This window comes from Bos mutus, chromosome X (assembly GCF_027580195.1).
Source record: "Bos mutus isolate GX-2022 chromosome X, NWIPB_WYAK_1.1, whole genome shotgun sequence".
Taxonomy (NCBI): Eukaryota; Metazoa; Chordata; class Mammalia; order Artiodactyla; family Bovidae; genus Bos; species Bos mutus.
In genome coordinates, this window is record NC_091646.1 from 62814709 (window position 1) to 62827908 (window position 13200).

General features: G+C 40.1%; 1 protein-coding gene across 5 annotated transcripts in view; it reads left to right on the plus strand.

Annotated features, from left to right (window-relative positions):
• Positions 1-9418: 9418 nt before the first annotated feature.
• The window catches only part of BRWD3 (bromodomain and WD repeat domain containing 3), a 156017-nt gene continuing 152235 nt past the window's right edge, over positions 9419-13200 (plus strand). For 4 of the 5 annotated variants that reach the window (XM_070365389.1, XM_005908810.2, XM_070365392.1 and 1 more), the window contains exons 1-4: positions 9419-9647; positions 9783-9841; positions 10045-10074; positions 10480-10539. In XM_070365389.1, the coding sequence (XP_070221490.1) occupies positions 9617-9647; positions 9783-9841; positions 10045-10074; positions 10480-10539 (180 nt within the window). In that variant the 5' untranslated portion in view covers positions 9419-9616. The remainder of the gene's footprint in view (positions 9648-9782; positions 9842-10044; positions 10075-10479; positions 10540-13200) is intronic. The other variant, XM_070365388.1, reaches the window with a different exon arrangement.

Consider the following 13200-nt stretch of genomic DNA (forward strand, 5'->3'; position numbering starts at 1 on the left):
AAAGTGTTTTCACCAATTTACATTCTCCACAGCAGTGCACAGGGGTTCCCTTTTCTCCACATCCTAGCTAACACTTGTCATTTCTTTTCTTTTTGATGATAGCCATTCTAACAGGTGTGAAGTGATATCTCATTGTGTGTTTCTTTTTTTCTCCTTGTGGTTTTGATTTGCATTTCCCTGATGATTATCAGTGCTGAGCATCTATTCATGTAACTATTATGTCTTCTTTGGCATAATGTGTATTCAGATTCTTGCCCTCCCCCTTTTTCCCCCTGCATCCTGTGGCTTGGGGGATCTTAGTTCCCTGACCAGGGATTGAAACCACTGAGTCTTAACCACTGGATATCTAGGGAATTCCCTCTCTGCCATTTTTAAGTCAAATTGTTTGGTTTTTTGTTAATGAATTGTGTGAGTTCTTCATATACTTGGATATTAACCTATTATGAGATATATAACTTGCAAATATTTTCTCTCATTTAGTAGGTTGCCTTTTTAATTTGTTGCTTCCTTTGCTGTGAAGAACCTTTTTAATTTGATGTAGTCCTACTGGTTTATTTTTATTTTGCTATTTTTTTATTCTGCCAGTTCAAATGTAGTCTTGTTCCCTCTAGTGAGTTTTACATTTTAGTTATTGTTCTGTTGAAACCCCAAATCTCCATTTTTTATAAATGGAGCTTATAAATATAAGTTATCTTTATACTCTTTATTTGATGTGACATTGATACCATACTTTCCTTCTTTAATCATGGCTTCCTTTAGTTTTTTGAGCATATTTATAATGGTTACTCTGAAGGCTTTGACTATTAAATCTAATATAATCTGATTATTTTCACAGGAAGTTTTTGTTGCCCCCCCCCTTTTTATTCTGGTATATGGTTCATACTTCCCTATTTTTTGGCATGTCTTTTTTTTTTTTTAATGGAAACTGGACTTTTAGACATATTGCAGCAACTCTGGGTACTGTTTTTTCCCTCCACCTCCATGTCTTTGTTATGTGCTTGTTTACTTCACTATGTGAAGACCTTGATGTTGACCCTCAGAGGGTGTAGCTTTGAGTATGCATACAATCACCCTGGGATGACACTAATTTTGGCAGGGTTCTCTTTGTCTTTCTCTGACCACTTCCAGCTCTTAAATTTCATTATTTTCCTGCTGTTTGCTCCACTGTTTTCAACAATACCCTTGGGTATTATTGCTTCACAGTCTGATCCAGTCAAATTTGGGCTCCTTTGAAGAGGGATTTCCCTAAGCTGGTGTTTGAGATTTGCTCTGACTTCTGGAGAGTTTTTTTTTTTTTTTTGTCTCACACACAGCTTCTGGGATCTCAGTTCCCCAACTAGGGATCTAACCTGGGACTTCTGCAGTGAAAGTGCAGAATTCTAGCCACTGGACCACCAGGGAATTCCCAAGAGGGCTTTTTTCAGTTGTCTTTTTCCTATGTTTATTTTCTGCAAGCTAACCAGCCTATGGTTTAGCCCATAATTCCAAAGAATATACCAATTTTCTTAAAATCCTCTTTTACCACTATCTTCACTGTTTTTTAGAGTGCTTTTAGGTTTGAATTTCTTTATTCTGTTGCAAATGAAATCAGTTCTTCTGGGTGAAGATTAAGAGCTTTCTATTCTTAGCTCAGTTTTTTCCCTAGGACAAAATATCTGAGCTACAGCTTTGGTACTGAGGGCCAGGACAATAGCACACTTCTCTCTGACATCTCTGCTTTTGGAGATGAGTGCTCTGTGTAGGAAGGGAGCAACAGGCCTAGGTCTCTTTGCCTTGCCTATTTAGCATATATCTCCTGTGCCTCAATCTGGTGCAAGGGTGATTGAGACCCCAGTATTCCCAATACTACCCATCGTGTCCAAGATCTACATCCCATGACTGGGGGTTGGGTAAAAGAAGGGGGCTACCACCTCTTGGTTATTCAGAAGTTAGCCTCAGCAATAGGTAGCTGGCAGAAGTATGAGAAACACTTATGTCCTTTCCCACACAAGAATATAGCCCTTCAACTGAGAAGCAAGGGGAGAGGGAGCCCTGTGTTCTTGGCTGTTCTACTCTGCAGTGATAAGCTTCAGTAGGTAGAGGAAGGAAGTGGGTCTTGGTTCAAATACCATAAACTTTCACTGTTATTAAAGTTTTAGTAGATTTCTTCAACATGTGTTTTTTTTTAATTCTTTTATGCCATTAGGACCATTTTCAGAAATTTTAAATGATTGTTTACACTTTATAATTTTTACTAGTTTAACTGAGGAGCTGGTCTACAAAGCTCTTCATGCTATCATGCCAAAAGTGAAACTTATCCATCCATATGTAATGTTTTTATTGATGTAGTTAGATTTATGTCTGCCATTTTAATATTTTTTCTATACATCTCATGTCTTTTTTGTCCTACTCTTACTTTCTTCCTTTCTTTTGCACTAAGCAAATACTTCTTAGTGGATTTTATTTTTTGAACTTTAAAAATTTTTATTTTTTTCACTATTTTTTAAAGTTATTTTCTTAGTGGTTCATGTAGGGCTGACTGTGTACCTCTTAATAGAATACAGTTTGCTTTTATACCAAATTCATTCTTTTGAGATCTACAAATGATACTCTTCTATAGTTCTTTTCCCTCTTTTTTTCTCTATTTTTGTTATATTACACCTATGCATGTGTTAAAATAAATTATTAATAACATATTATAATGCATGTGATATGTTTTTAATGTAAAAGCATGTTATTTTAATTATCAAAATATATAGTTTTGTTATTTTAAGAAATGGAGACAAGAAAAGAAAGCAACTATTTATTTACAAATTTTGTTATATTAATTTTTTTTTAAACGTTTTTGGCAGTGCTGAGTTGCTTGCAGGATCTTAGTTCCCTGGCCAGGGATTGAACCTGGACCACAGCAGTAAAAGCATGGTGTCCTAACCACTGGAAAGCCAGGAAAGTCTCTTAATCTCCTTATTTACTACTTCTGTCCCTCCATCTCAGAATTTCCTATCTTTTTTTTGTTTTTTATTTTTGGCCATCCTGGGGAGAACTATTAAATTTTCAACTTTGATCTTCCCTTAAAATGTGATTTTTATAGAGTCAGAATAAAATAAGTATTTTGTGGGTTTAGTTATGCATTATCCAAAAAAATATGTCTATGCCTTATCCTCCAGTACCTGTGAATATGACCTTGTTTGAAAACAGAGTCTTTACAGATGTAGCTAAGTTAAGGTGCTCAAGATTATTCTGGGTTTGGGATGGGGTCAAACCCCAATGACTGGTATTCTTGTAAGAGAACAAAGAGAAGGAGGTTTAACCCAGGGACACACAAGGAAGAAGGCCATGTGAAGCCAGAGGCATAAATTTGAGTTCAAGCATGCTAAGTCACTTCAGTGGTGTCCAGCTATTTGTGACCCTATGGATGATAGCCTGCCAGGCTCTTCTGTCCATGGGATTCTCCAGGCAATAATACTGGAGTGAGTTGCCATACCCTCCTCCAGGGAATCTTCCTGACCCAGGGATCGAACCCACATCTTTCTTAAGTCTCTGGCATTGGCAGGTAGGTTCTTTAACACTATCACCACCTGGGAAGCCTGATATATGAGTTAGGCAACCATAATTTCCAGGAATGCCAGGAGCCATCAAAGCTGAAAAAAGGGTTCTTCACCAGAAATTTTGAGGAATTCTGGCCTGGTGACAGTTTAATTTCAGACTTCTGGCCTCCAAAACTCTCATAAAACAAATTTCTGTTATTTTAAGCTGCCAAGTTTGTAGTATTGGGTTAAATACCACAAAAGGTTTGTTTGGTAGTTTCCTTAATATGGCTCTCATAGTGCTTAAGTTGTCTTTAACTTCATTTGGAACAATTTTGTTAGATTGTATTTTGACGGCTGTCATATCAGCATGAATTAAAAAAAAAAATCAAAATAGGTGAATTTTTGTGTAGCCATTTTAATATTGAAGATGGAACAGAAAAAAGCAACATTTTCAGCATATTATGCTTTATTATTCCAAGAAAGGTAAAAAATGCAACTGAAACACACAAAAAGGATTTGTGCAGTGTATAGAGAAGGTGCTGTGACTAATTAAATGTGTCAAAAGTGGTATACAAAGTTTCATGCTAGAGATTTCTGGTTGGAAAACACTCCATAGTCAGGTAGACCAGTTGAAGTTTATAATGATCAAATTGAGACATTAATTGAGAGCAATCAATGTTAGACAACGCAGGAGATAACTGACATACCCAAAATATCCAAATCAAGTGTCAAAAATCATTTGCACCAGCTTGGTTATGTTAATCGCTTTGATGCTTGGGTTGCAGTAAGTTAAGTTGGGAGGGGGGAGATGGGGGGCATTCTTGACCATTTTATCATATGATTCTCTACTGAAACATAGCAAAAACATTCTGTTTTTAAAACAAACTGTGACCAGTGATGAAAAGTGGATACTGTACAACAATATGGAATGGAAGAGATGGTGAGGAAAGTGAAATGAACTACCATCAACCACACCAAAGGTTGATCTTCATCCAAAGAAGGTGATGTTATGCATATGGTGGGACTGAAAGGGAGCCATCTATTATAAACCCCTTCCAGAAAACCAAATGATTAATTCCAATAAGTACTGCTCCCAATTAGACCAACTGAAAGCAGCACTTAATGATAAGCATCTGGAATTAGCAGAAAATGCATAATCTTCCATCAGGATAATGCAAGACTGCACGTTTCATTGATGACTAGGCAAAAACTGTTACAGTTTGGCTGGGAAGTTCTGATTCATCCACTGTATTTACCAGACACTGCACCTTCAGATATCCATTTAATTTCAGTCTTGACAAAATTCTCTTAATGGAAGAAATTTCAATTCCCTGCTGCTGCTGCTGCTGCTGCTAAGTCACTTCAGTCGTGTCCGACTCTGTGCGACCCCATAGACGGCAGCCCACCAGGCTCCCCTGTCCCTGGGATTCTCCAGGCAAGAACACTCCCTGGAAGACTGTAAAAAGGCACCTGGAACAGTTATTTGCTCAAAAAATAAAAAGTTTTGTGAAGATGGGATTATGAAGTTACCTGAAACACGGCAGAAGGTAGTGGAACAAAATGGCGACACACTATTCAATAAATTTCTTGGTAAAAATGAAAGCTGTGTCTTTAATTTTTACTTAAAAATCAAAGGAACTTTTTGGTCAACCCAATAATTTGTTATGGCAGCCCTTGTAACTAACACACCTATCAGGTAAACATTCCTGACTCTTTCTACATAAATCCATATTTGCTTTAATTTATAAAAATTTCCTTCTCTTCCCAGTTAAGCCTTTAGCTACAGGGTTAAGACTTTAGCCACAGGTGATTTTTTAATAATTTTATTTATTTATTCATTTTTGTCTGTGCTGGGTATTCTTGCAAAACACAGGCTCTAGGGCATGTGGGCTTCAGTATTTGTGGCTCCCAGGCTCTAGAGCACAGGCTCAACAGTTGTGGCACATGGTTTAGTTGCTCTGAGGTGTGTGGAATCTTCTTGGATCAAGGATCGAACCCATCTCCTTCACTGACAGGTGGAATCTTTACCACTGAGCCACCAGGAAAGCTCCACAGGTGATTTTAATTGCAACAAAATAATTCAAAGCATTAGCCTTATTCTAAAAAACAGATGCAGGGATTCCCAGGTGGCTCAGTGGTAAAGAATCTGCCTGCCAATAGGAGACAGCAGGGGACAGCAGGCCTGATCCCTGGGTTGGGAAGATCCCTTGGAGTAGGAAATCAAAACCAGCTCTAGTATTCTTGCCTGGAAAATTCCATGGACAGAAGAGCCTGGCAGGCCACAGTCCCTTAGGTCGCAACGAGCTGGACACGACTGAGCACATTATATTATATACTATGTCTTCTATTTCTATTTTTTTTTTTTTTGAGTTCTCATTACACCTTATTAGGTAATTCCGCATTATTCCAATCTTCTGTTATTGTTAATAATTCTGTACCTTAAACTTTTTCTATTCAAATTATTGTGTGCTTTTTCTCTCCTGTGTGTACCTAGATTGATACTGAGGATCATGGAAATAACAATGCCCTATAAAATTTGAAATATGACACAAATATATTCACATTACTTTTACAGCAGTTCCTTTGAAGTGGGATGGCAAATATTATTACATTTTATACACAAAGAATATGTGAGTTGTACAAAGTCATGCATTATTTTTATCATTTGTAAAATGCAGATAACAATAGAAACTACCTCCTAGTGTCATTATAAAGATTAAATGAGATAAATTATGTAAAGTGCTTTGTATATGGTAATGGCTTAATGTCAACTGTTATATATATTATACTTGATCTGTAAAATGTATTCAGTCTGGTGTTTAGCTGAGCTACTTGCAATTACTTATATAGGGCTTATATATATTTTCAATATCTAATTTTTTTTAGTTAATGGCATTTGTCTTATCAAGTACTATAGCATAATGACCTAAGACAGACCTATCATATCACATATCTTGTGTGGTTCTCTCTGAGGGGAAAATAATGGCTAGAGTGAGAGCTAACTGTATGCTAAGTTTATGTAAGTATGATGTAATTCTAGGCCCACTGTGGTCACTAGCTGAGCTCTGTGGGAGGAAATCAAATTCCTAAGAATCCAGCCCTAACCTTAAAAGGTGAACCTTCAAATCGGAATATTTCATTTTAAACAGTACATGCAGCTTAAATAGCATTTTTGGTTTCATCAGGTTCAGCTTCCATTAAGAACTTTTTGGTCAGGGCTTGATTTCTTTGGAAGGAATGATGCTAAAGCTGAAACTCCAGTACTTTGGCCACCTCATGCGAAGAGTTGACTCATTGGAAAAGACTCTGATGCTGGGAGGGATTGGGGGCAGGAGGAGAAGGGGATGACAGAGGATGAGATGGCTTGATGGCATCACTGACTCGATGGACGTGAGTCTAGGTGAACTCCGGGAGTTGGTGATGGACAGGGAGGCCTGGTGTGCTGCAATTCATGGGGTTGCAAACAGTCGGACATGACTGAGCGACTGATCTGATCTGCTCTGATCTGAGGTGGGAACATGACATTACATAAGAGAAAACTAGAGCCTTGATGAAAGTGAAAGAGGAGGGTGAAAAGGCTGGCTTAAAACTCAACATTCAGAAAACCAAGATCATGGCATCTGTTCCCATCACTTCATGGCAAATAGATGGGGAAACAATGGAAACAGTGACAGACTTTATTTTTTGGGGTTCCAAAATCACTGCAGATGGTGACGGCAGCCATGAAATTAAAAGATGCCTGTTCCTTGGAAGAAAAGCTATGACCAACCTAGACAGCATATTAAAAAGCAGAGACATTACTTTGCCAACAAAGGTCCGTCTAGTCAAAGCTATGGATTTTCCAGTAGTCATGTATGGATGTGAGAGTTGGACTATATAGAAAGCTGAGCACTGAAGAATTGATGCTTTTGAACTGTGGTGTTAGAGGAGACTCTTGAGAGTCTCCTGGACTGCAAGGAGATCCAACCAGTCTATCATAAAGGAGATCAGTCCTGAATATTCATTGGAAGGACTGATGCTGAGCTGCAACTCCAATACTTTGGCCACCTGATGCAAAGAACTGACTCATTGGAAAAGACCCTGATGCTGGGAAAGATTAAAGGCAGGAGGAGAAGGGGACGACAGAGGATGAGATGACTGGATAGCATCACCAACTCAATGGACATGAATTTGAGTAAACTCCAAGAGTTGGTGATGGACAGGGACACCAGGCATGCTGCAGTCCATGGGGTCGTGAAGAGTTAGAAACGACTGAGCAACTGAACTGAACTGAAAGAGAAAATAGGGAAGAAGACTGTTCATTATATGTGTCAATTACTCTACAAATCCTTTCATCACTTAAAGAGTTCAGTAACCAAATACTGAAAATCAGTATTATACTAAGAGTTAGGCGTTTTATATTAAATAACAAACGTTGCCCCAAACCTGTAAAATACCTTGCATACAGATATGAAATAATGCATAAAAATCCATGGTTAACATAAAAATATTTTGGCAGTATTTGAAAACACAACTGAAAATTACTCTATAGGAAAGGGACAGATATGACATGTGTTAAACATTCACTTCATGGCAAATAGATGGGGAAACAGTGAAAACAGTGGCTGATTTCATTTTTCTGGGCTCCAAAATCACTGCAGATGGTGATTACAGCCATGAAATTAAAAGACGCTTACTCTTTGGAAGGAAAGTTATGATCAACCTAGACAGCATATTAAAAAGCAGAGACATTATATTGCCAACAAAGGTCCATCTAGTCAAGGCTATGGTTTTTCCACCGGTCATGTATGGATGTGAGAGTTAGACTATAAAGAAAGCTGAGCGCCGAAGAATTGATGCTTTTGAACTGTGGTGTTGGAGAAGACTCTTGAGAGTCCCGTGGACTGCAAGGAGATCCAACCAGTCCATCGTAAAGGAGATCAGTCCTGGGTGTTCATTGGAAGGACTGATGCTGAGCTGAGACTCCAATACTTTGGCTACCTGATGTGAAGAGCTGACTCACTGGAAGAGACCCTGACGCTGGCAAAGACTGAGGGCAGGAGAAGGGGACGACAGAGGATGAGATGGTTGGATGGCATCACTGACTCAATGGACATGGGTTTGGGTGGACTCCGGGAGTTGGTGATGGACAGGGAGGCCTGGCGTGCTGCAGTTCATGGGGTCACAAAGAGTCGGACAGGACTGAGCGGCTGAACTGAACTGAACCATTCAGAAGTGGAAAAGTAAAATGCTTCATGTCTGACAGCTAATTCTTCCTGAAATATTTATCAGAACCAGGGGACATATGATAGCTGCTCTTTCTCTGTAACAATATGAGCCCTGCCCTCTGGACTGCTAACTACACAGCATTTTCATCCCGTACAAAAATCATTTTAAAGAAAAACAAGTGACCACGAAGTAGGGGATCCTTTTCTTTCTCAGTCACAAGATCCTTTAGCGGCTAACCTCCTTTCGGTGGAAGAGAGGCAAAAAAATAAAGCCACTTTGGTGCCGTGAGGAAATCTAAGAAAGACGCTGAGTCAAGTTGGCTCCTCATAAGTCCCTCATCACCAGCCAGAGGGAAAAGTCCTTAACAGGAAAGGACCTGACTGCTCTCACAGGAAGGGCAACGGATTCAGCCGCTCGCGGAAGGGAACGTCACCACCGAGTTCTGCGGCGGCTGCCAGAGCGTCGGCCATCAGTTAGCACCTCCCCTTCCTTTTGGGAGTAGTAGCTAGGCAACCGTGGCCGTCTAGGAGAGAGGAGGACTGGCGGCTGCGTTAGTGCCCCTGGCGGGGAACAACGAGCGCTGCAGTTACCTCTTACAGTTTTTACCCTCCCCTCTCTCCACCCCCTTTGCCCCCGCCCACCCCTCCGACACTTCGGCTCCTCCCTCCTCTTCTCTCTCTTACTCTCCTTCCTCCTCCGCCTCCTCAGCTCTTGGGCTAGAATATCTATGGGTCGAAACGTGATGCGATGAATCCGAGAAAGACCGAAACTGGGACGCGGAGTGCGGCGGAAGCGGCGGGACTCCTGGGCATGGGGGCTTCACCACAATAGAGACAGCGCCCCCACTCTCCCCCGCCAGCCCCTCTGGAGCGAAGCCCCCAAACCCCCCCAGGAAAAGGATGGCGGCGGCACCTACCCAGATCGAAGCCGGTGGGTGGCTGTGTCCGCGGGTTAAGAGGATGGGGGCTTAGCGCGGCGGCTGTCAGTTTCTTTTGAAAAAGCTTCTATTTCTCTTTGCCTCCCTCTCAACCTCTTCCCACCCCCACCCCCTCTCCTTTTCCTCAGAGCTGTATTACCTGATCGCTAGATTCTTGCAATCCGGACCCTGCAACAAATCCGCTCAGGTGAGAAGGGGAAGGAGATCTGGGAGTCTTGGGGAATGGTTCCAATGGGGAAATCGAGGCAGCAGAGTGTGCGGTTTCGTTGTGGTTGAGGTAAAGGCCGGCCTTGAGTAGCTCTACAGTCAGCGGCTGGGTTCGAATTGGGGAGGGAGGAATGGGTGATGGCTCGAGCTGCTCGTCATAATCCGTGTTTCCCTTTTGCTCAGGTGCTAGTGCAGGAACTCGAGGAGCATCAGGTACGTAGCCCCTTCGGGAAGAGGTGGGTAGGGTTTGGGTGAGACTGGAGGAAGGGGAGGGCAAGTAAGGGGCGGAGGGCAAGGGCTGGGAGGGAGCCTCGGATCTGGGCACTCATAGCTGTTTGCTACAGGGGTGAACCGGCTCCTTCCCTCAAAGGGGGCGGATATCTCTGGGGTCCTAACTCACCCCATTTTATGCTTGTGGGAGGTGGTTTTTCAGGATTTCCTCCTCCTCGGCCTCCTTCCCCCCCACAGTCGTCTAGCTCTGAGACAACAGCTATCAGGCCAGAGAAATAAAGACGCCAAGGGTCGAGGACCCGGACCCAAGCTGGGTCGGGTTGATGCGGAGCAGAGGCTTGGCCTTTATCGTTGCCCCCTCCACCCTTTCTTTTTGCCGGCCCCCAGCTTATTCCGCGCCGCTTAGACTGGGAGGGGAGAGAGCACCGAAGAAGCTTCGAGGATCTGGTGAGTAAAGTTTTCATTTCAACTCAACCCAACTCTTTCTTCACTCCCTTTCCACCACCTTGTACCCCCAGCATACCCCCGACCCTTCTACCGACGCGGCTCTAGAGCTCGGTGCTGAGCCGATGAACGTCCCTTCCCCCCTCTTGGCGAGTCGGAGAAAAGGTATCTTGCCCTCCCCTTGGCCTCGTTTGTTTCCACTCGAAAACTTTGAAGAATGTGAGTTGGTTATCAGAGATGCCGTATTGTGGTTTATAAATATGTTACAAACATCAGGAAAGGCCTATTGTAGGGGGAAAAAGGAGAGAAACCCGGGGGTTATCTTGGGGCACGTACCAAGGACTGACGCTGGCCAATGACAGCGTTGGTAACAGCCGGGAGTTCCGGATTAGTGGAAGAAATCTGGTCTCTGGTTGGTCCTGGCTTAAAATACGGGAACTGAGGCCAGGCTTAGCCTTTTTTTAGTGGGGAGCAGTCGGGCGGCACTGCGAAGGGGCTTCCGAAGGGGAATTGACAGACACGGGACTAGAGAAAAACGGCACAGTTAAAAATAATAGGGAGCTTAGAGCCAATTCCAAAATTTGCCAGGTTTAGATAATCGACTGCGGAATAATAGCATAATCTTTGTATAGCTCAGATTTTAGAAAATAGCTTTAGTCATTATTAAATTGCGTTTGTGTAGTTAAAATTTCACTAGATAAGAACTATATGCGTTTTTTGAGGATTAATGAAACACGGTTTGGGATTTACAAGGAGACAACAATGGTTTTTAAAATTTTAAAATAGAATATAGTTTAGTTAAGGACCAAAAGCTTTGGATTGACTGTTGTTTGTCTTATAGATATAATTCATAGTGTAAATGCATCTTCTGTTTGGCATTGACACACACAAAAAGGTGATCCTTTTTATTTGGGGGGGGGGGGTGTGTTACCTTGTGTTATCCACTGGCACAGTCAGTTGGAAGGAAGTGGAAGGAGAAAGATATGATGTTGCTAAAATCTAAATTCAGCCACTTTTCCTTCCGATAAGATCCGAATGGAGGAAAATTAAAGAAAGTTGGAGGGATATGGTAGATTATAAATATAAATAACATAATTTAAAGTTTGCTTTCAGCAAGACAATATTTAAATTACTTTGGTGTTCATTTGATTTTTCTTTGTATTAAATTACAAGAATGAAGCCATGCTAATTACCCAATCTAAATTTTTTAGTTTTGCAAAGCACAGAAAATGGTATAATACTTGCGATAAGGATAAACTCCATCATCTGCACTATTATTAATGGCAAAAATTATCGGATAAAAATTATTTCTGAAAAATTGCATGTATTTCCAGTTTATTTAATCTGTAGTCAGAACTTTTTGTTGGACTGAAGTCCTGCCAAAAAAGGGCAAAAACAACAATGCCTACCAATATGTTCTAACACTTCATGACTAATGTGGTTTTGAAAATAGTGCTTCATACTAAGCTGTATTGACAAATTTTTTGGTTAACATTTGTCTCTAAGTGTACCATTTTAAACAAGTAGCATTTTTTAAAAGGAAAACACTTTTTAAAAATTAACTTGATGTGGTAAAAAGGAAATGAGCATCAAAAGTATTAAAAATACAGTCTTCTAACCACACACACATATACGCACAAACACACACAGAGAAAAACAAAAAACTAAACAAAGCCCAGTTTACTAGACTTCCTTTCCTTATATTGTAAAGGCATATTTTCATGTATTTGCAATAAGTATCCACTTCATGCTTTATGTTTTCTTAACACTTTTACATATACTTATCTATATTTGAATAGCTATTGTTATTTTAATGGCAAGGAAAGGTTCAGTTTTATTTAAGTTGCTGTGATTAGAATTCAATTGCTAGTTGAGCATTTGGGTTACTTGCAGTTTTTCACTAATATCTTTGCGTAGTTAAGTAGTCATTCTGCTTTTTCCCGTTTTTTCCCCAGTTTTCCTGGGCTATATTTCTGAAGTGGAGTTATCAGGTCAGGGGTCTCATCCATTTTATATATTATAAAATTGCTCTCCAGGAGATTGTACTAATTTATAATCTAACCATCTAGATACTTAGAATGAATTTTTAAAATCTTTTGGTGGCTTTAATAGGTGAAAATAATCCTCTTTATTTTATTTATTTAATTAGCTCTTTTCTGTTAGTGAGGCTTTTACTTTAGCAAGTTATTTTTAAATTATTGTTAATTTGTATATTCCTGTGTATACTTGATTTTCACCTTTATCTTTTTAATTTATTGTTTTTATAATTCCTGATACATTTTTAATTTTTATATACACAGAATTTCTCTATTAATATTATCCTTAGTTTAGTGTTATTTTTTTTTGTTTTTAACTTAATTTTTATATTGTACATATATGCTTTTATTTTTCTACACCAGGATCCAATTTTTCTAGGGATAATACATTTTGATAATATGGTTTTATTTTTAGTCATATGTCTGTTCTCTACCTATAGATTTCTTTGTAAGGGGAGATGAAGCAGAGCTGAATGAGAATTTGAACAGAAGGAAAAGAAATGGCTGAGAACTGAGTGTGTAGTGTTAGACTGATTGCTAGATTCATCAGTTGTTGATAAAAATGATTTCAAATCTGATGTGAGATTTTGAGTGGCTTCATTGTAGGAGAGATGGATTTTTTTCTTGG